The 23,286-nt window shown below is 40.6% G+C and overlaps 1 protein-coding gene across 3 annotated transcripts; it reads left to right on the forward strand.

The window, feature by feature from the left end:
- Positions 1 to 4,623: 4,623 nt before the first annotated feature.
- Positions 4,624 to 22,520, forward strand: rubcn (rubicon autophagy regulator). Of its 3 annotated transcripts, XR_003670490.1 has the most exons (22): positions 4,624 to 5,053; positions 7,084 to 7,237; positions 7,610 to 7,693; positions 8,724 to 8,883; positions 8,990 to 9,096; positions 9,240 to 9,459; positions 9,965 to 10,405; positions 11,700 to 11,795; positions 12,293 to 12,408; positions 12,543 to 12,741; positions 12,928 to 13,035; positions 13,544 to 13,618; positions 15,176 to 15,236; positions 15,448 to 15,580; positions 15,706 to 15,851; positions 16,232 to 16,296; positions 16,598 to 16,836; positions 17,529 to 17,590; positions 17,698 to 17,851; positions 17,959 to 18,052; positions 20,530 to 21,612; positions 21,656 to 22,520. XR_003670490.1 is itself a non-coding variant. In XM_028403433.1 (21 exons), exons 1-21 carry the CDS (start codon positions 5,016 to 5,018, stop codon positions 20,664 to 20,666), a joined length of 2,889 nt encoding a protein of 962 aa, XP_028259234.1. In that variant the 5' UTR covers positions 4,624 to 5,015; the 3' UTR covers positions 20,667 to 22,520. The 3 variants fall into 3 exon arrangements, 2 of the variants coding, with proteins under 2 accessions (XP_028259234.1, XP_028259235.1); XM_028403433.1 differs by having other exon boundaries at positions 20,530 to 22,520; XM_028403434.1 differs by lacking the exon at positions 13,544 to 13,618 and having other exon boundaries at positions 20,530 to 22,520.
- Positions 22,521 to 23,286: the final 766 nt, after the last annotated feature.

Here is a 23,286-nt window from a genome sequence, read left to right on the forward strand (position 1 = left end):
TTCATCTTCCTCTTGTTCCTATAACACAACCTTCATCTTCTCCTTTTTCTTCTTCACGTCTCTCGGCTGGCCTGGGAACGCCTCAGGGTCCCCCCAGAGGAGCTGGAGGAAGTGTCCAGTGAGAGGGAAGTCTGGGTGTCCCTGCTTAGACTGCTGCCCCTGTGACCCAGCCCCAGATAAGCAGTTGGAAGATCGATGGATGGATTATTTAATATTATATAGTATAGTTAAGTTTTGGTCTTTTCATTGGACTTTCTCTTCTGCATCTTCCTCTTGTTCCTATAACAACCTTCATCTTCTCCTTTTTCTCTTTCTCACTTACATCTGTTATTTTTTCTGGTTTTATATTTCTTGTCATAAACATAATCTTGGCTTCAACATTAACAGTATATAGAAAGCTTCACAACATTTTCTGTTTGTCTCTTTATCTTTCCAGTGATCAAACGTCACGTTAAAAATCACTTCCCCCTTGTGTCACAACAAGGAACTCAAATCCTCCTCCTCTCATTCCTTGGAAACAGATTGTAGTATCACTCTGCAGAATCTGCTCAGCTGTTTGGAGGAACGTATTTTTCCAAAGAAGGAAGCGTGTGCTTTGTGTTTGTTTTGAGTGCAGACTAGGGGAAAAAAACAAGGAAGAGAAAATAGCACCTGTACACGCTGAGGTGAAATCCAAGATGAACCATCCTTAGTCACTCATCAGCTACCTGTCGTTTCACACATGAGTTCACACTTAAAAAAGGTGGTTATTTTCAAAGTAGCACTATGATGTAGCTTGTTGGCCTCAGACCAGTGACAGCTAAAGTACATTTCATAAATGAAAGATAACAATTCAGAAAATTACCTTTATTATATTAAGTTCTTTTCCATTGAGGGTTTTTGGATTCCTCATAGCCCCGCTTTGGGTCATCACCAGGCTTGAATCACATCAGCATCCAGCTTATTTTTGGTATAATTGATTTTTTTTGTGGCTTCCCTCATTTATGTAACACTTCTCTGCGGCTAAAATCTTTAATGCTACGTGTCATGATTCCGTATTGATCTGTGTCAAACTGAATACACTACCGTTCAAAAGTTTGGGCTCAGTTCAAAATGTCTGAAATGTTTTTTTTTTCAATGAAGATATTAAAGTAATCAGACATACAGTCTCGGCATTGTAAATGTGGTAAATGACTACGTATTGTAGTTAGAAAAGGAATTAATGGAATATATACAAAGGTATACAGAGGCCATTTTCCAGCAACCATCACTCCTGTGTTCTAATGGTATTGTGTTAGCTAATCGTGCTAAAAAGGCTAATTGATGATTAGAAAACTCCTGTGAAATTATGTTAGCACAGCTGAACTGTTATGCTGATCAGAGAAGCTATAGAACTGACCTGGTGACCCCAAACTGTTGAACGGTAGTGTATATGAAGTGTATATGTGTATATGTGTATATGTCTGAGGTGAAAGGATGTAGGCACCAGTGTTCAGTTTCACCACAGATATTATGCATTCAGATAACAGACACTATGTTCATACAGGTCCTACAATGAGGTGACAAAAATATGTATCTGATTTAAGAGCAGAATCAATAAACCAAATAAACAGGAAATGCCAGCAACTCTCCACTTAACTGGGTCGCCCTCTCCTGTCCTCTCCCTGCAGATTAAACCTTAGTTGACACCTTTTTTTAGGCTTTTTAAGCTGCATCATTTTTGTCCAATTTGTGTCTCATGTACAATGAGTCTCAGAGTTTGGTCAGTGGAGTGTTGCACTTATTTGAACTCGGCTGTAGAAAACAGCAGTTTCCCTGGAATGCTGGTTTCTGTGTTTACAGGTGCCTCCATGTGAATCCAATCTCCCTTTTTTTTTACAAAGTTACATATAATCTGATCACTCAGGACCAATGAAAGGTGGAATGACCCCTCTGGCTAAGTTTTACCCCAGTATCTGTGCTGACTTCTGGACGGCCTCTCAGTTTTATTTGATCGATTTAATCTTTTTTTTCTTCTTCTTCTTTTTTTTTTAATCATGTAAAAAAAAGCTTTGAACATTACACTCCCAGCTTGGAACTTATGCAACACTGTGTTGTATAACATGAACAATACAAATGTCAGAAACTGGTAACAGTGATTTATACAGCATCTGATTTTTTGTTGTTGACCTGAAATCAACCTGTGGGCTAAATAAGGTGCTTCAGCCACACATGTTGTTGCTTTGCCGGATGCAACTTCTAACACCATCAATTTTCAAAAGTAAAACGGAAAAAAAAAATCCATTTGGCTCCAACTAACAAACTGGCTGAACCGGGCCTTGTGTCACTGTGACAGATTTACATACTTTCCACACATCAAGTGTATTCATGCAGTGGCAGGTTACAGTCATGAGTCATGGCTTGTGGTAATAATGGCAAGTGTTGACGTCACTGTGAGCCTGTGGATTTCAGAACTACATGTGGTGAATGAAGGGTGAAAGCCTCAATCAACATGTCCCCTCCCTTTTAACTTGATTATGAACTTGCCGTGACATGACCTGACACTTTACGTGACAAGTGAAGGGTTTATCTGTTCCATACAGCTACTCCACCACATTCCACAAGGACATGTTGAACATTTTGTACATACATTCTACATAAACTCTTTTACTAGCATTACTTTTGTAATGATGTGATTACCAACCATTTTTGTGTGTGTCAGGCAGGACAGAGGAAGGAAGTTATTATTCAATCCCAGGAGTCACTTGAGTCACTTTGCAGGAACTGGCCGCATTGTCGTGTCTGTGTGTGCACGCATGTACGTGTGTGTTACGCAAGGACAGTTACTCATCATCCACTAATCCTCCACCACGCCTAACAACTGATGAAGATGAGATTTACTGTAACAGAGAGTAACACTGCCACTGCACCGACTCACTACTGCCACCAAGTGATACTGGTGATACTGGACACTTTCACACACTGTGTGTAAACACACAGTTTAAGACTGTGGTGCCATCCGGTGGGGAAAAGATGGAAGCAGGCTTTATTAAAGTTGACGTTATATACAATAAACAGTAATATAAAAAAACTGTCATTGTAAATGCAAAGTTAGACATACAAGATATATTAAAGTTCTATTTCTCATTCTACAATTTCTATTTATTTATTCAAATATGCATATTTACTGATCATACAATATCCAACTGTATAATGCGCCAATATTTATTCCACTGTATTGTACCTTTATCTTGTATCAAGTTGTTTTATATCTATTGTATTCCAGGCATTCATCAGAATATTCAGCAGTAGTGATGGCCAAGTGACAGCGACGCTCCGATACAAGCTTCGGAGTTGCAGCAGCATTTATGTTGAAGCAGTAACTGAAGCAGTAAGTGCTTCGGTCCTCTCAGTGAATCACACGACTGGTTCAAATCACTTAACACTGCTTCGTAACGTGAGACTTTGCTTAAACCGGCTCAGTCCAAAACAGTGGAAAAAATATTGTTTAACAATAAAAATGTTTATATTACTATCCAGGCATATCCACAAGCATATATACATTTATAGAATCAACTGACTGAAACCAATTAATCAGTACATCACACAGCCTGGTTACACTCATCACGTAATTAAGACGCTGTGTCCTATTTCACCACTAGAGGTCACAAACGAAGCTTTGAATGAATGAACCCGTACTGACACCATTGATGAAGTGGTTCAATAAAAGCTGGGCTGACTACCCGGCTAGCAGGGTTTAAAATGAATATGGTTGTATACCAACCAGTTTTGTACCTGGAAAAGACATTATAAAATGCTAGCTTAGCTTGTGTGAACACTGTGAAATGCCACCTGCAAAGCTTGGTCAGGCTAGCCGGACAGGTCAAGGTTTGACAGCCTTGAGCTAACAGCGTTAGCTGTGAGGCTTGTCTGATATCAAAAGTCCACTGATCGATTGTTTAGTTTGTAGTAACACTCACCCGATACTCAGAGCTGCTGTTTGAGCATTTACTGTCTGGTGCTAAGTGTTAGCAATAGCAATCATTTAGCAGGCTTATGCTAGTAGCCAAAGCTATCTGTCAAGTCAAGTTTTCCTTGCTACAGCAGCCTATGTTTAGCAAATGGACATAAATGATCACAATAACTCAGCTTAACACACTCCTTGATATCCTCCTGACTACCAGGGGGAAAAAATGTCGGATTACTTTTTTTTTTTAATTCTCGAGTCTTTGTAAGGTAATTAAAATACTGAAAACACTGCTTCATTGCTTCATTTGAATTCCAGAGTTTTTTTCTCGTAAATCTACGAGTTTTTTTCTCGTAAATCTACGACTTTTTTTCTCGTAAATCTGCGACTTTTTTTCTCGTAAATCTACGACTTTTTTTCTCGTAAATTTACGACTTTAAATCTCAGAATATTGCCCCCCCCTCCTCTTCCGGGTCAGTATTTTTTTTTCTTACATTGGCCCTAATACGCCGTCGTATATTTTTGTATTTTTATGTGTTTTATATGCTTTTATATTGGCGTACAGCACTTTGACCAACAAGGTTGATTTTAAAGTGCTTTTATAAATAAAGTTGAGTTGAGTTAAGGTACCTGCACTACGTGTGTTTGACAGCAGGGGGTAGCACTGACCGCGGTTTTCTTCAGTCCATCCAGAAAGTTCTATCTTCGTCAGTCAGTTTCACTTATTCGCTTTCTTTACTACACTAAAAACACAGTTTAGCAGTTTCCTTTTAGACAAACAACAGTTGAGGAAGGTTGTGTTATTTGTTTGTTTTAAGTACAAACAGCATTGTTATGGTTAAAAAGGGGGCAGAGCGGCGCACATCATATCATCACCGCCCACTTAGCGACGACAGAGCAGCAGGTCCTGCGGCCTGCACTGTTTTGATTCACAGCTCGGGTAAGCAGGGGAAGAGATGGCAGAAGACTGGAACTCCGGCTGACTCTTTAGAAACCCTGCCTTTGCAGTTTAAGTTATTTATACATTGTAAGACAGAATATTCCAGGAAACCTGGCAGCATTGTACAGCTCTCGATTCCGCCCGGAGGACATGGAGATCACGGCGGAGGGAGAAGCGGAGGAGCGCAGGTAAAGTGACAGTTTGGGCTGGGCTGACTACCCGGCTAGCAGGGTTTAAAATGAATATGGTTGTATACCAACACAACTAGACACTGTAACCACCGAGAACACGCTTGCTAACTAAACAAAGGTGATTAAAGACCAGTTTTGTACGCGGAAAAGACATTGTGAAATGCTAGCTTATCTTGTATGAACACCGTGAAATGCCACCTGCAAAGCTTGGTCAGGCTAGTCGGACATGTCATGGTTTGACAGCCTTGAGCTAACAGCGTTAGCTGTGAGGCTTGTCTGATATCAAAAGTCCTCTGATCGATTACTTTGTAGTAACACTCACCCGATACCCAGAGCTGCTGTTTGTTGCTAATGTTAGCATTAGCAATCATGTAGCAGGCTTATGCTAGTAGCCAAAGCTAGCTGTCAAGTCAAGTTTTCCTTGCTGCTGCAGCAGCCTATGTTTAGCAAATGGACATAAACAATCACCATAACTCAATTTAGCAAGCTCCTTGATATCTTACACATATTGAGTTAAGTTCTAACATCAATATTTGACAACATGACCGCTGGACTGCTTTCAAATATTACACAAGTTCAGGAATATTCTGTTGTCTTTTAGCCAGAGGTCCTAGTTTGCATTATGACAATGGAGCGCAGTTTCTATTTAAGTAGGGTCAGTTTTTATTGTAAAAATATCTGCTTTGAAAAGGCCGTGAGTGTATTGATAATGGGGAAAGTTGTGCACAGCTGTCTTCAATCACTTTAGTGATAGATTAGCAGAATACGCATTGGTGACTTTCAGTCTTTATTTGTTTAAGGTTTAAAGGTCAGACTGCAAGGAAAATTGGTCTTGATTTTGTTGTAGAGGAACACACACACACACACACACACACACACACACACACACACACACACACACATATCTATATATAACAAAAGAGTTAATACTTCAGCAACCTCTTCGACTCTTGAGGAATTTTACTCCACCGTGTCCACCACACACATGCATGCCCTTTACATATCACACACTTGTGTTGGTGATGTAATGCATGATATGCTGCAGTATGTAAAGAATGTTCTCAAACATTCAGCCTCCCTCTTTCTCTCCATGATACATGATGTGATTTGATTAGTTAGCTCTGCAGCTCAACTCGTGATGCGGTTGCTTCACACAAAAACAGACTTGTGTTCATGAATGTGCTGTCTCTAGGGTTTATTTACTGTTGAACCTGCCACTGTGTACATCCACTGTTTGAGGTGCAATGTTGAGTCTCTCAGAAAGTAAAAAGTCATGCAATTTAAGACACTAAAGGGTGTCCTTCAAAATAACACCCTCATAATACTAGTCATCTGTTTGCTCGTTTGTATGTTATGTAGATGTCATCACATTTTTTGTCTTGCTTTTCAATTGTGTGACTAGTTTGGAATATTTGTCAGTTGAATTGCTGATTTTAGGAGTAAAAGAGGATGTGAGCCAGCACTTTGTGGCTCTGAGGGACAGTGACCTCGTATCAGACACTTGTGGAACAACAGCTCTTGGAGCTGTATCCTAAAGATAAGGGTCGGCTCACTGCTGGCCTTCTGTGGGCTTTGATGGCAAAGACGTTAATATGAACCACTGTGTTACATTCAGTTTGAACATTTTAAGGACATTTCTCCTACTGTGTTCTTCAGTGAATGGTCAGAAATCTTGACCATTGTTGTTAAGAACCAATGCATCATAACCTAGACATTATTGCACATATGATCTTACTCATGGATGCACAGTAGAGTAGCTTATCTTGAAACTGAGTTTATACAGAATATTGCATCTTTTCATGTTAGGGTGTGGTTGGTTAGCTGGCACATGCCTTTATGTCAGCACTCCCACTTACTTACTGTACTGCTGAACACTGTAATTTTAAATCTGGGAAATGTGTTTTGGTTAGTATGAGCAATAATTTAAGTATTAACCACATTACTACCACCAGCACTGCTTTACCTCCTAAATTTCCTTCTTCACTCTGCCTGACTCTGATGAGGCTTACATGTTTGATGCCTTTCAGGAAGGAGCACTGGAAGCTGCTGTCCAACTTGAAGACAACAGTGGAGGGCCTTGTGTCCACTAACAACCCCAACGTGTGGTCACGGTATGGCGGCTTGCAGCGGCTACACAAGGACATGAACAACATCCTCAGCCACAGACTGAAGAATGAGCAGGTCAGGCCTGTAATTAGTGTCACTGAAATCACAAGCATTTAAAAAAAAACCTCTGACCAATCTATTAAAAAAGCTTTTGTCAAACTCAGAAGGTTTGCTGTCCAAATTTTAACAAAAATATACGTGGTTGATTGGTAAATAAAAAAACAATGTTGTCTTTGATGATGTACCACAGGGTTTAGACAGATGATGAAGAGATCATTTTGAATGTGAATCTGACCACAATCATAGATGCAAAGACAAGAAAAATTTCCACAGAAACACACCTGAAATGTAAGGAGGAGCACTCCTTCTTCATACAGGCTTATTGTGTTTATTGCTATTGATAATCTTTGTAAATGGGTCATGGAAGCAGCTGGTTTTGTTTTGCAGGTGTACTATAAGCAGAGAGACTACTGGCCATTTGTTTGGTGTGTTTGCCACATCAGCCCCCAACTCGCCTCACATGTTGAACAGGTATGCCAGCACACATGCACACCTCTTACATTTGTAATGCAATAACCTTACGCCTGCATATAGCAGCCTTTTTCTGGCCTAAGGAAATTGTGGTCTAAAGAAAGACGTTCTGTGTTTAATCTGAGAACTGTTCACTGCAGACTTAGTGAAGTAGTAAAGTGTCACTAATAAACAGCTGTTGTTTTATAAAGCTGATTTGTTGATGTGCATATTAAGTGCATTACTGTGTGTGGACGACAACACACACACAAAGCAAAGTTTGCTAACTGCAGGTTTAATTTGTACACCAACAAACAGTTCAATTGTCTGCTCATTCCAGCATTCAGGTGGCTTTTCATGAGACCAGTTTTGCACTTCTTATTTAGCACAGTGGCTTTCCTGTTGTGGCTTAATTTGTAGTTTTAGCTCATAGCTGAGCTCTGAGATGGGATACTATATAGTTTCACAGAGTACCTCTAGTTAGAATCGCTACACTTGTTTGATTAGTAACCTTTTGTTTTGGCAAATGGCCACCTTTCAGCCCCCACTCCCCTCTGTTAAATGTTAATGGATTTATGTAACAGCAAAGGGCCTGGATAAGTTGTAATCCAATTATCCTCATTACACCCTCTGTTACTGGCTGGCAGGGCCTGGAGCTGGTTCAGCCATTGTGTAATCATGTGATCACCTTTTTGTTGATGTCCTCTAGTGTTGTGCTAGTATGTTCGTTTCATTCCAGCCTGTTATCACACCATCAGGCCCGTCGTTTCAACCCTGCTTGTTGCTGTTTAGATGAAATGTGAGGAATGTTAAAGGAATTGGAAGACATGAGCAAAGTGTGCCATATTCTCTTGTATGTAACACGAAAGAATGAGGACACATAACAGTGGCTTGTTTAGAGTGATCAGCTGCTAGAGCTGAACACCCACGGCAAAGGTCAACAACAGAAAATCCAATGAAGCCTTGTATTGTTTTATAAGATAAAGTGAATACAATATTTTTGATACTCAGTGTTTTATATGTGTTATTTCCTCCCAATGTCTGTCCTCAGTTCAGTCACCTGGAGCCGGTACTGAGTAGTGGTATGCACAATGCTGGTGAAAGCTTCAAGGCTGAGCGCTGGCTGCTGCACAGCTTACAGGTTCACAAACTGTCAGCTCAGCTTCGACCTCTGCTCAGGCATCCGGGACATACACAGAAATATTACAACGGTGAGTGCAACACTTGTATGATATTGCTGTGCAAGATAACTATAACTACATTTATTCCCAAATTCACTCACTATGACTGTAATATTTGCAATTTACCTCACTTCAGATGATGCCTTTCTGCTGAGCGAGCCTCATGTGAATGCCATGTTCCAGTGCTTAGAGGCTGTGGAGCAGAACAATCCCAAGCTACTGGCCCAAGTAGACACAGTTGGGGTGGGTTTCTAAAAATATTCACATGCATAACACCTGTGTATTCTTGCATGCAACATTGTACTGTTTACAACTTTAATATTGAGTGAGTTAAAGCTGTGGTGCTGGCTTTCAAAGCTTTAAGTCTCTCTATTATCCCCCTTCAGCTGTCCCCTCTGAAAGGCCCACCATGCCTGGGTCTGCTGAAGAGCCAGAGCCTGTGTGTATTGCCGGGGGCCTGTGGTGCCTGGAGGAGCGCAGACACAGCTCTCAGAGGCAAACCTCTGAGCCGTAGACTCACTACTTCCAACTGCTCCCTGCGAGAAGCAGTCGCCACCAGCCACAACTCGGCAAGCATGACGGGAGCCCCACAAAACAACAGCACAAGTAAGGAAAAGGCTCCAAGACAGAGTGTGGATCTGTTCATGTGTTTAATGTCTTGTGATTCAGATGATCATTGCAGATAATTAATGTATTGCAGAGGATTCTGTGTGTGAAAGAAATGATAGAATTTGGTCACTACTTTCTAATCAGTACATACAAAGCTACAGAGTTTGGGGAAAGAAGCTATGAATACACCACAGTTTGTATGTGAATAGACTGACTGACTTAGCTGTACAGAGGCCTGATTGTTTTATGGGCTAGGTCAGTTGTTAAAGAATGTGTTGATATTGCCTACAAAACTCTAAGCTGTGTGCTCACTAAAATGGGTCATAAAGGATAGCAGCATATGACTGTATTCTCACTTTGATTAAAAATTAAAAATGTGTATTTAGATCTTGTAAGCAGATTGAAGCAATGATAATAAAGTGATAAAGAGGCAGGGCCTGTAACTGTAAATGTTTTTGTTGAAGGGATGTGAACATTATGTTTTGTACCTATGGTGTTGCAGACTCTACCTCTCCAGCCAGCAGCCTGGGAGCTCCCTGGGTTTGTGTGTCTGGGCCAGGAGAAAGTGAGCAAGGTGTGACACCCCCTCCTGCGGGTCCAATGCCGATCCTGTGCATTTCCCTCTCGGAGTCCCCTCTGCCCTCTTCCTTTCAGCCAGAGGCTGGCGACTCTGGTGACGGCGACTCTGACGATGGTCCAGAGTACCTGGCAATTGGTAACCTGGGGAAGAGCAGTCGGCGGGACTCCCGAAGTACCACACACAGCAGCGAGCAAGATGACTTCAAGGACCAGTCCTTGCAGCGGAGTTCACTGGCCCCGGCCCCTGCCCCGGCTCCCCCAAGGCGCTCATCGTTTTCTGAGGGGCAGAGGGGGCTGGGCAAAGAATCCCGAGGACACACCCGCTCGTTTTCTGACACGGGGGTCAATCAAAAACTCAGGAATGGTAAGTAAATGATGAATACATGCCACCACAGACAGGATGCAGCACCTTATTTACACTTAACATACAGACCAGTTACATGAAGCTGAATATAGTATTTCCTGTTGTGGTGATTTCAGCCTTATTCAGTAGTTCAGTAGTTAGTCACTTCATCCTCTGTCAACGAGGAAAGTTAAAACATGGTTCACATAAATGTAGTAGTCACTTAAAACTGGTTTTTGCACTATGTATTTGCTCCTCATTGACTAAAACTGCTTTTTTTGCCTCTCACCTTATTTGCATGACTACATGAAATTAAGGTGGAATCTCTCTGAAGCTTATACCTGTGTAGTCTTCTATGTGTTTAAGTAGCTCTGTAAAACGTGGTTAGTCTGTATTTTCCTCAGAAGGTGCAGATCTCTGTCTGAAGGTTTTAAAGCTTTCCTAATTAACACCCTCTGGTTTTGCTCAGATCGTTTCTCCCTCCTGGCTTGTGCTAACCTTCTGTCCTTCTGCTCTATCTCTCTCTTCTCTTTCGTTTGTGCGAAGGAGGGGGCCACAGAAAAATCACCATAATAATAGAGGATCCGGTAGCAGGTTGGCAGTGCAGTTTTTACTGTACTCCATAACTTGACCCTTACCACAGCCCCTCTCTCCATTTTTACTATTCTCTGCATGTTGATAAGCTCCATTCCTCTCATGTGCAGCCCCAACTTATTATTTGAGCATTGTTTTGTTTATTTTTATCAGTCAGGTCAATACCATTTTCCAATACCATGATCGATCACTGTCATTGGGGTTTTTGTTCATGTGCACATTTTTCATGGCCATTTCCATAAAAACACATAGATACTTAAGTCTTGATTTCTTTATAATGATGGCTTTGTCCTGGAATTAGTAAGAAGAAACACCCCTAACACACTATAAAGGAGCCATATGTATAGTGCACATGTAGCAGGCAGATGCAAAGAAATTGTGTAGTACAAAGCAGAATAACTTGGTCACTATTGTGTAACATATTTTTTATTGGAAAACATTCACTCTGTGCATTTCTAATTTCATTCCCATGACTCGCTGTCATCATGCAGTGATAGTGCTATGACTTAGCTGTGATTTTTGTTTCTGCATGCATAAATATGAATCATCTCCATAGATTTTATTGGTTGTTTGAAACAAATATATCAATAAAATCAATTCGTTTAACCAGTTGGTTCCCTGTTTCGACGCATGTTCCCATCAGTTTTAAAGAAAAGATGTATTGAATTAAAAGGCTGTTATTTGGTGATAGAAGGCTGTCAACATACACTCTGTGTCACAGAATCAGCAGAAAACGACTGCCGTATGAAGGACTACAGCCCTTTCTCACCTCAGTGCAGTGATGCCAGCACCCCTAGTTCTCTTTATATGGAGTCCCGTAAGTTTCCTGATATTATTTTCAGTGTTAAATGTGCTTTTAGCCACCATGTATTGCACATTGTATCGAGATGATCTAATGTAAGTCAGAAGGACTTAATGTTGCCCTTAAAATAAGAAAATATGCAACAAAAGTGGCCACATAATGTTGCTTGAAGAATTTTGTCACTTCCTGATTGTCTGTTAAGCAAGAGTATCAGCTGGTCTCAGCAAGGTTATGAAAAATATGGTCTTTATCTACGAAAATGTGTTTAGCTGATAAATTGTTATGAACTTCTACAGAAAAGTAGTTAAAACTAGCTTCAGGAGGACTATAACTGTAACTGTAACATTTCTGAATCCACATTAATTCTTCTTATTAAGCATTCAGTTAAGCATGGTCCTAATAGACACATACTTATTTTGATTTTTAAATTGGGATTCTACAGTGCAGTTGTCTAATAAAATTCTAGCAGTAAAAAAAATAATAATTATTATGCTAATTGTTTGTTGCTTCAGATGGGTCCCAGGGTAACTGTGTGCCAGATGGGATGTTCAGAAAGCCGTCGGAGGGGCAGAGCCTCATCAGCTACCTGTCAGAGCAGGACTTTGGCAGCTGTGCCGACCTGGAAAAGGTCAGTACTTGATCCATTGCAAATTTAACATTATTATTTCGCATGCCTTGTGTAGAATAAAATAGTAGAAAAGAACAGGTTAGCTTGATTTGAATTTATAATTATTATTATACATTTATCTCTGTGTTCTGTAGGAAAACGCTCATTTTAGCATCTCAGAGTCACTCATAGCGGCCATTGAGCTGATGAAGTACAACCTGCGGCGTCAAGAAGAGGAGGGTGAGGAGGAAGGAGACAGCGACTGTGAGATTCAGCAGCTTAAGCAGAAGATCCGCCTGCGGAGGCAACAGATCCGACGCAGTCGTCTGCCGCCCTGCACAACCTCCCAACACAGTAAGCCTATCATAGTTATAATATGATGCAGTTAAAATATCAGTTTGTGGACATTTATAGTTGATTACGGTAGTTCCAGAAATATTAATGATTATTACTTAAAGTATGCACACATACATACATATACATATGTTGTAATCAATAACAGGCACAGGTTGCTGATGTTATCTGTTGTCCTTTGTGCAGTTTTCCACTCCACGGACAGTGGAGGTTCCAGAAGGAGCTCTCAGGACTCCTACCAGGGCCTGTCTGACTCTGGCTCAGCTGAGGAGGTGGAGGAGTGTGAACTCCGAGGTACAGAGAGGGGATGGGGGAACCTCAAAATTAATTTATTATACAATATAACATTTCAGTCATTTGCTTGTGTCAATGACTTATTTTTTGCTGCAGTCATCATCCATAACCTCATCAACACACTTCCTGCTCACCATGTCACACTTTACCATATACCATAAACTTGAAGCACAGAATGTGTACAGGGGTGACAGAATAGTAGTTTTAGATTGAGCACTTAAAAGATTTTCACTGTCATAGTTTGGTTTGACACTACTAACACAAGCTATGATTTTTCATATGTGCATGTGTTTGAGTGTGGGTTTTACTGTATAGGGATGCGTGTATGTTGGGATTCTTTAACTGCATGAACTCCACATGCACCTTTCAACACAGCAATGCAGCATAGAGTGCTGTATCCTAGCCTCTGAAAATGACGTACATATGCACACTCACCGAGCTCTGTGGAGCACCTAAATGTCTGAGCATGTGGTGACGGTGGTGCTGAGTGTTAGTTTCTGTCTCTCAGATGGCTGTGAGGGTCAGTCCCTGCTGGCGGTGTCTCAGAGTGGCCTCTCCCTGTCACTCGCCTCCCTCTTCTCAGGTATTTGCAGGTTAGGCTGCTGTGCGAGGCTCCAGAGCTACATACAGACTGTTTCTTTGAGAGGAAGCTGGTGGCGCCGCTCCAAACTGAAAGAAATCCACCTTTCATTCCTGTTGCAAAACTCTCACTGCCGTTACAAAGAATAAAACCTCAAATTTAGTTGCAGTAGAAGCTTACTAGATGCAAATGAGAACTACAAAATACAAGATACAGTTCAATCAAGCAGAAAACCTGAGACATGTAGATCACATGCTTGGTTCAATTTGTTTAGTTCTGGCTGATTGTTAATAAAAGATGTTTCTAAGAGCCATTTCACTCCAGGCAGGTAATCAGCTGTCGTTAAGAACATATTTGTATAAAGCAGCTGTTGCACTTTGGTTTTCAGTAAGGCTCTCCAGAATCCTGCCAGTAATCTTTCCACATGTTCTCAGTTTGGAAATAAGCCAGCTGCCTCCTCACCTTACATGACACTTTGTGCTTTGTGGCTGTTTTGTGTGCTTGTTGCTCAACGCTCCGGGTTTTGGTGGTGCAGGAGAGGACAGATGTGCACGTACCTGTTAGAGTGTAGGAAGGCTCGAGGGAGGGGTTAACAAGTTGCATCCTGTGGTGACTATAACAACACCCATATTCATTTACATATCCATGCATCCATTCACATCTTTATCCATTCTGAGCAGCACTTGTCCATGAAGTGTGATTGTTGTCATATGCACATTTGTGGCTCTATGTGGTAAATATGTAGGAATGTCTTAATATTTTATTTTGGGGGTGTTTCAGGATCAGGCTGCAGTTTTGCTTAAGAGGATTTTATGTAGATGTTTTAGAGTATTTACTCAGTCTTATGGAACACTGCTTAAAGGTAATATAGTAAACAAAATCATCTTTCTAATTATGCTATGATTGCTCTCTTCTAGACACAAAATAACCAATAATCAATTGCCTCTGACTTTAAATATCAAATGTGCTTTTTGAGATGCGCTACACCAATTTGACCTGTAACAATCGGCCCAAACTATCAGTACAAACAGAGCCTGCTTGTTATTGTTCATGTGATGATATCTTACTGCAACACTAAATTGTTGTTTTTATGTGAGGAAAAAGAAATGTTGATCCTGTGATTTAAAACAGGCAGAAGTCCCAACAGGCAGTCTCCTGTCTTGCCAAACCTGTGCTGTGCTACTCATGCCTTTGCTTACATGTTTGTGGTGCTTTAGAGGTGTGTTGATACCACTTCAAGCTTTTGCTGCTTGCTTCCTGCTGAATTATTTCTGAGATATGATTGGTTTATTTCCAGTGTACCATATTACCCTAAAGGGCAATTTCCTGTATTTTACTTTTTATTGCTCTTGTAACATACTGAACCCTGCTTTGCTGTAGTAAGTAGTTTCATCAGATGTGATGTGAGAAGAATTAGTTTTGGATACTTATCTTAATACATTTGTAGATTATATCACTGTTCTAAAGATCATAAATTTCATTTCTTAAATTTTGGATTATTTGGTGTGTGTATCTATGGTCAAATGTCTTTTATCTCACTTTTATAACTGTGTCTTCTAGATGCGGATATAAAGCGCAGTGTAAGCTCCAGTGGCAGGTCTTTTCTCAGCTCAGAGTCTATGTAAGTCATGTATTCTCTTTACCAGTTTTAATCATCCAAATACTAAATGCTAAAACACATCTATTGGGTGTAAAAGAATCGACCCACTTATTTTAATTGCTCAAGGAAAAACCTGAAGGACTTTCCCTAGAGAAGGTTCACTCATTTTTAGCTCAGTTGTTAACTCACTAAGGAATTTATGTTTAAATTAGTTTTTTTCTTTTCATTTCAGCTCTCCCTCCTTCCTCCAGTCAAACTCAGCTGAGTCAGTTGCGATGGGTTTACTCAGGCAGTTTGAGGGCATGCAGCTTCCTGCAGCCTCTGAGCTTGACTGGCTGGTCCCAGAACACGACGCTCCGCAGAAGGTGCCTGCTACTGTACACAATTGTGCAGTAATATTAGATAGTGAAGTGGAATTTTAAAATTTGAAATCGTTGCAATAACATGTAGTTGGCCTGCACAACTGAACCTTGGTTGTACTGTCTCCCAGTTGCTCCCTATCCCGGACTCTCTGCCGATCTCCCCTGATGATGGTGAGCATGCAGACATCTACAAGTTGAGGATTCGTGTGAGAGGCAACCTCGAGTGGGCACCCCCTCGACCACAGATTATTTTCAACATTCACCCTGCTCCCAAGTGAGTCCACACCTGCCTTCATTATCTTTTCATTTCTTGTTGTTTCATTAATGACATACATAAGTATGATTTAATAAAAGAGTTTGCCAAGAAGCTGTAAATCACAGAATAATGACTGGGGGGGTGACCCTACAAGAGTTCAGATGGTTCCTATTACCCAAAAGGAGCTAGAACATTTAATAAGTTTGGGAAAATCCGCTTTTTTAGATGCATCAATAAGCAACATCCAAAGTAAAGGACTAACAAGTGACTCTTGCTTTGAGATTTTCTTACAACAAGGTGTTTTTTAGTAGAAAGGATAGATAGATAGAAAGCATAAATGGTAAGCTTGACCTTGGGACCTGGATGCTTGTAACTTACATGACTGTCGTCCGTTTCAGGAGGAAGATAGTCGTGGCTAAGCAGAACTACCGCTGTGCTGGCTGTGGAACCCGCATTGACCCAGGTATGGCCAGCCACCACAGATAGGCTTCTTTGCTGTTCACATATTTTTTTCACTTGTAAACGTTCATCTATTAATTAAATTGTTACTACTGTAAGTCTGTTTACATCCATACTTTCACTTCTTGTTTTTAAATTCATTTCACAATCAAAATGTGCAGCTGTAAGACTTCCGCTAAAATATTATTCCAACCTTTTTTCTTCTTTTGTATTTTCTCTTTTAATGATCTGAAGAGAAGCATTTACATTTCGTCCTCAGGCACAGATTCTTACCTCTCCATGTTTATGCTGCTTTTTTCTTACAGACTATATTAAGCGACTGCGTTACTGTGAATACCTCGGCCGTTACTTCTGTCAGTGCTGCCATGAAAATGCGCAGGCTGTGGTTCCCGGTAGAGTTCTGAGGAAGTGGGACTTCAGCAAATACTATGTCAGCAACTTTGCCCGGGACCTGCTGAGCAAGATCGCCGGAGATCCTCTGTTCAACCCCAATGACATTAACAGTGGCCTGTACAAGAAAGTCAAAGCACTGGAGGCTGTAAGGGTGAGTCTGGAGGCCGTGGCCGGGTGGAATCTAATTACATATTCAAAGTGGTAACTGTTTACATTAATTAAGCTAATCACTACAGAGTACAGTTGGACACTGAACAAAAAGTGTCCTTATTGGTGAAATAACAAACTTGTGACCAGTGGCTGTTTGGGAACAGCTGCCATTTAGCTGATGCTAAAAAAAGTAAAGAAAATTGCTTCAGGACTCTTGCTGACAGCCCTTAGTGAACAGAAATAACCTTTCAAAGCAGTGAAATATGTTCGTTGCAGCTTGTGGTTCACTTTATCAAATAATGAATCAAATTTTCCTTTAAGCCAGTACTTTGGTTGGGTGTGGTAGCCTGTTATACTTGAGGCTGCCATTACAGATAATGTGTGAGGAATTCCTCATAGGTTTGTGGCCTTCCTATATTTACACACTTAGTTTGGAGTCATTGTCGCAGTAAAAAATGGCTACCATGGAGCTCCTACTCCATCTTGCAAAATTAGACAAATAGGGCTTGTAATACCACACACTTTGTGCCTTATCTGTCAGAATAGCTGTGTTAGAATCTCCCTCTTCTTCAGGCTATAAATGTATTAATCATTAATCATACCTGGGAACTGAAAATGACCTTTTGTTTCAAACACTTTTTTCCCTGTACAATATTGTACACTTGTGTAATTTTTTAATGATTTGCTGTTTAGGTTTTGAGGGTGCAACTGTTTCACATGAAAAATCTCTTGAAGACCTGTCGCTTTGCCAAAGAGTAAGATATCTGTGCATTTTTTTTTTAGTTTTTATAATCATTTTAAATATTGGAGGAGACAGAATGATGCAAGAATATCTCTCTTTGCCTTTTTCTATTCTTCTCAGGGTGCTGGACCAGTTTGGCAGTCTACCAGGTCACCTGACCGAGGACCTTCACCTCTTCTCCCTCAGTGATCTCACTGCTGTGCGTAATGGGGACCTGGCCCCCAGAATGAAAGAGTTGCTCAAACTTGGTACCATGCATGTAGCTGGCTGTGTGGTAAGACACTCGTGTGGATTTATTCATAGAACATGGAAACTGTATCCAGTCACTTTATATATCTTTTCATTTGATTATAATCCACTGTCTTTTTGTGATCTCCCTAGTTGTGCCAGGCAAAGGGCTTTGTGTGTGAATTCTGCGGCAACGACAAAGACATCATCTTCCCCTTCCAGCTGAACAAGTGCCAACGCTGCGAAGGTGAGCCCTCTCTGCTGGTGGCAGGCCTGGGAGGCTTGAGAGCCCCCTCTTCCCGTTCCCCCATTTCACTTACATGGAGAGACTGGAAAATCTCCAAGCCTCGTAACCTGGCAAAAGCCCTCTTTCAAGGCAGGAAAGAAGGGGAGGGTGGGGAGGAGGGTTTAGAGCAAGAAGTGAATCAGGATGTGAGAAGCAAAGAGCAAGAGGAGGTGGGAGAGAGGCACGAAAGGGAAGGTGTATTGCAAGCTTTCACTTATGGAAAACTGGTTAAAGCTTTTTCTAGGAGTAAAGGTGAGGAGGAGCAGGAAACGACAGAATGTATCAACAGAAGAGAGGAAAATGTAGATCAACATAAAAGGGTTAAGAGCAAAGAGAGGGAGAAGAGTCAGGAAAGAGGAGATGGCCATGCAAGAAGGGAAAAAGTCAATTTATTGAAAGTTCTGCAAATAGACAGACTAAAGAAAAGCCTCTTAAAAGGAGACAGAAGAGACAGTGATACATGCAGCAGTGTTGAAAGTTTAGATGAAGTTGGACAAGAGAGGAAAGAGCATTGGACTGTATCAGCCCTAACGAAACGAGTCAAGGGTTTCTCAAAAAGAGAGAGCGAAGATGAGAGCAAAGCAGAAGTGAAAGACAAAGATGGAACAAAAGGATGTATAGATTTAGTATCCTCGGACAAAGGAGAGGAAACAGTGGAGGAAAGGAAAGCTGAAACAGTAAAAACAGAAAGTCCGAAATTTACAGGTAAGAGATTGTTTAAACCTCACGAGCTGAGTACTGTTTTCTCCAGAGGGAGATGGAAACATGTGGATGATAGTGGAGGTGGAGAAAGCAGTGACAAAAGTGAGATGAATACAGAAGACAGCCAAGGAGAAGAGCCACCAATTACAGCTCAGACTAACTGGCGAGGGCTGAAAACTCGTAGAGCCAGGAGAATAACCAGAGGCAGGAAGGTGAGGGAAAATATGGACGTACACAGCAGGGCTGCAGAGGAGGGTGATGCAGATGATTGAGGACAAGAGTGAGAACAGTATGAAGATAAATCAGTTATTTAAAGGTTTGAAGCAGCCTTGGAATCACTAAGGATTAGAATCATCAGCCAGTCCCTCAAGTCAAACTATAATCAGCCCAAATCTAAGGGCAGGACTGGTGGTCTTTAAATAACCCTGTCAAGGGACACTTTGACTGACATTTTGGAGATGACAGCCCATGTTTTACATGTTTTTAGCAGTGTTTTTAGTCTAGAAGTTTCAACTCCTCTTGTATCAAGTGTGTGAGAAGATTGATGCCTTTTACACTGGATGTAAACCCACTAACATGACACTCTTGTTTGCAGTGTCTCTGTTCAAGCAGAGCTCACACTTTGGGAGGTTAAATCACGATGTGATAAAATGTTTGTAGCTTTATAGCTGCTTCGTGGATGTGTGGTATCAGTCTTCTTTTGAACTCTCTTTAAGGCTGTGAACATATCCTAAATGACTCTGTCACTTTAAATGTCCTATAATTATGACACTCTCTGGTCATATCTCTGTTCTTTTCACTTCTTTCTCGGTTTTGGCGTTTAGTTTGCAACACCGGTGATGATGTTATGTGTTGACTTTGGTTCAGTTGCACAGATGGTGGAGGGTTGGTGTTCAGGCAGCTTTTTGGTGGTGGATAGCTTTTGGTGTTTGGTTTCTGTAGGTGTTGCTGCTTTCCTGTTCTTTGGCTCTGAGCTCTGCATCTGTTTCTGTTGCAGAGGGAGAGAGAGATTGCTGCTTAAAGTTGTTTGCATGTGGATTTCTCTTTTAGGAAGAGGTGCATCACTCTTTACATTTCAGTATGCTTTGGTCATGACTTTCAGTCTGGGGCTGTTTGTTAGTGTCAGCTTTTACCATTTGATCTGCTTGAGTCAGAGGCGGTTTCACTGTGTGATGTGAGCCGTTTGTTTAGTCATGAAAATGTAGAATAGGTAACCTGACACCTGATATCATGCTGCCTCATCTGTTCATGTTTTGTTTTTAGTTTGATAGTTTTATATTATAGGGAGGTGACTGCTTGTGCCAGAATGAATGTGTAATTTATGCCTTTTTAGTTGTACTATTTAAGTTTCATCTTCATTTGGACATGAAATAAACACTATTTTTTTTAAAGTTGAGTTGCCTATCATTTCATGAATCCACCATTAACATATCTACCAGTTATCTGTTAGAGAGTCTTGGTTGTAGAGGAGAACAGGATGGGTCTGAACAGGTCTAGGTTCACATATCTGCTCTCTCCTGCTTTCTGCCTCTGCCTTTAAATTCTTCACCTTTTATACCCGCCCCCCTCACCCGTCCTCCCTCAGGTCTGATCCTGATTGGCTGTTGTCTTTGCATATAACTCCACAGAAAACCAGTTAAACTGGTAGTGAGCACAGCTGGAGCTGTGAACACGATCCTTCTCTGTTAGGATGACACAACTCTTAAATCACGGTTTCTGTCTTTTTTTTCCCCCAGAGTGCCACGCGTGTTACCACCGCAGCTGCTTCCGCACAGGTAAAGACTGTCCTCGCTGTCAGCGGCTGGCAGAGCGCAGAGAGAGGATGACTCGCAAAAACATGGAGGAGCAAGAAGATGAGGGAGGTGGGACTTAGTGCTGGCACCGTCAGGAAAGAAGAAGAGTACAATGTGACCATGATTGTAGTCTGCCCCCCCCCCATTCCACATGTTTTGACCTCAACAGATGTGCAGGTTTTACTACACCAGAGTGTCAAGATAAACATGGCTACTGTTGATTTTCAGACATGCACTTTACTGCGCCCACTTGCAGTAGTAATACTACATAAAAATCAAAAAATATTCTAAAACAATGTCATCTCCAGAATTCTGTTTCTTCCAATTCCACATAGATTAGAAATTCTTATTGCTGCCAGTGACTCACTCAGTGTGGGCACTGCTGGCTGCTTCTTATTCTTCCATCGTTCCATCCTCATCATTCCTCAGCTCATGGTGTTGCTCTGTATGAGAGAGTGTGAATAAGGAAAAACCTGCTGCCTTACACAGTTTCAGGCATGGAAAGAGCCAAAGATTGTCAGCACGTCCTGTTTTGTGGGCCTAACAAAAAACAGGTATGGGCTCAGACTTTTGTTTCCAGGTCCCAGATCATTTTTCCTGTCCTACAATAGCTGGCAGGTGTTAGGTGATTGTTTTGTTTGTTTGTTCTACTGGCTGCTGGCTTAGCTTATTTTGTGAACCAAAAAATAAGATTTTTAAAAGAATCAAACTGAAAGTTTAAAAGTGTAGATCTTTTATAAGTCGTCTGATTTTTCAGGTTATGTTGATGCTTTTAATTTGAAAGTTCTGCAGATATTTAATCTTTGTTTTTCTTTATTACGCTGCCCCCTTTTTAAGCTATTTTAGCCTGATTTCGGTGCCTCTGGGACCAATGAACAGATGTAGTGGGGTCACTAAGAGATTTTCTAGAAGGACTGGACTTCAGAAGAAGGTTTCAGAGCCAGTCTATTTTAATAGAAACCATTTTTCATGCTGCTTTGTGTGTGTGGTTAATAGTGAGGTGTGTGTGTGTGTGTGTGTGTGTGTGTACACACGTCTACCTGCTGTGCATGCAGTCGTGCGCGGATAGTTTGCACCAGCCTAATCAGCACTTGCCTGTTTTCTAATGATGTAGGTGTGTGACCAGTTTAATTGCACTGATCCTGTGTGTTTGTTGGATGGAGGCGTCACGCTTTGGGGGAATTGTCTGTTGTTCGTTTTAAGAACATGAAACTTTAACTTGAATTGTTTCTTTGATGAAACATCTGTCACTGGGGTTGCACAGTGTTGTGAGGGGTTTCAGTCCCACCTCTTGGTTTAAAATTCTTCATTTGTACTTTTCTTCCCCCACACCAGGACTATCTTTTTTTTATATTTTGCAGCAAGCAAAATAGTCCTGCCAGCTCACCTAAAACTCACAAATATTTCTTAATATTTTATTTGCTTAAACCTTAAAAAAATCACTTTTACGGTTTCTCTGTTGGCAACTGGTAAACTAACGACCTAACAGACTGCTGGCTCTAGCAATAGACAATAAAGAGGTCGGAGTCTTTTTCTGTCCCTGCAAGAAATTTTATTGCCCTTAGATTTAATATCCAAGAACAAGTTTTTTTATGTACTCCAACCTTTTTAGAAGTCAAACCTCAAAGTTCATCCCATTAATAAACATGCTTTGCTACATGAGTATTTGAATCCTCACAAGTATTGTTGGGTTCTTTGACCAAGTTGTTTTTTTAAAAAAGAAAAAAAAGAAAAAAAAAGAAAAGAAAATGTTGAACTCTCCTGAAGAAAGCGAATTATCAACTCCACTGAAAAATCTCCTTTGACTGTCCGTAACCGCCTTTAACATGGAGGAGAGAGGAGTTTTAAAGTGCACTACAGATTATTAAAAATGTTAATAAATGTTATCTTTATTGTTTGTGTTAATTTGAAAATAAATGACTGGCTAGACTGTTGGTGAGTGGTATGAGACTTGCTTATGTTTCATTTCAATTCAGGTCAAAAATCATCGTGAAATACGACTGAAAAACAGCACATTTTAGTTTTACTTTCCAGTCCACAGAACTGAAACTAAGATCACTGCAGCTGTTCTGTTTCCTTTTTAGTTACTCAGAAATCCCAAAAATAGCTGCTTTTGACAGAGAGCTACAAATGCAATGTGTAAGTAATGCAATATATATGTATATATATATATATATATAGTGGGGGTAGATCCACAGTGATCAAGTGTAATCAGTCATTTTATAAGCTGCCATCTGGCTTCATACGCTTTAACATGTAATTCTATATAACATATATATATATATATATATATATATATATATATATTAGTATAGAAATAAGAAATAAAACATTTACCTGAGCATCCCTTTTCAATTGAAGTTAGTGGAGTTGAGTAAATGTACTGTGATTTGTCTGTACAGCACACTGATGTAGTAGCCTTAACTGCTCCACTTTCACCAGAAAAGATGCAGCCGCACCACAAGGGGGCAGTAATGTGTCAGCGGTGGATGACATTAGTCAAGAACTAAGTATGTCTGGTGGTAGGATACATAGGATATTTATCAGCTACAGTCTGAGCTTCTGTTTTGTGATCATAAGGTGGTCAGACTTAACATCTGGGGCAAATATGAGAACAGATTTTTATTAATTATTGTTATTGTTGTCTAAAGTTACATATTTTATTATTAGCACCTATGTTTATTATTACAAAAAGTATTT

Source organism: Parambassis ranga, chromosome 4 (genome assembly GCF_900634625.1).
Source record: "Parambassis ranga chromosome 4, fParRan2.1, whole genome shotgun sequence".
NCBI lineage: Eukaryota > Metazoa > Chordata > Actinopteri > Ambassidae > Parambassis > Parambassis ranga.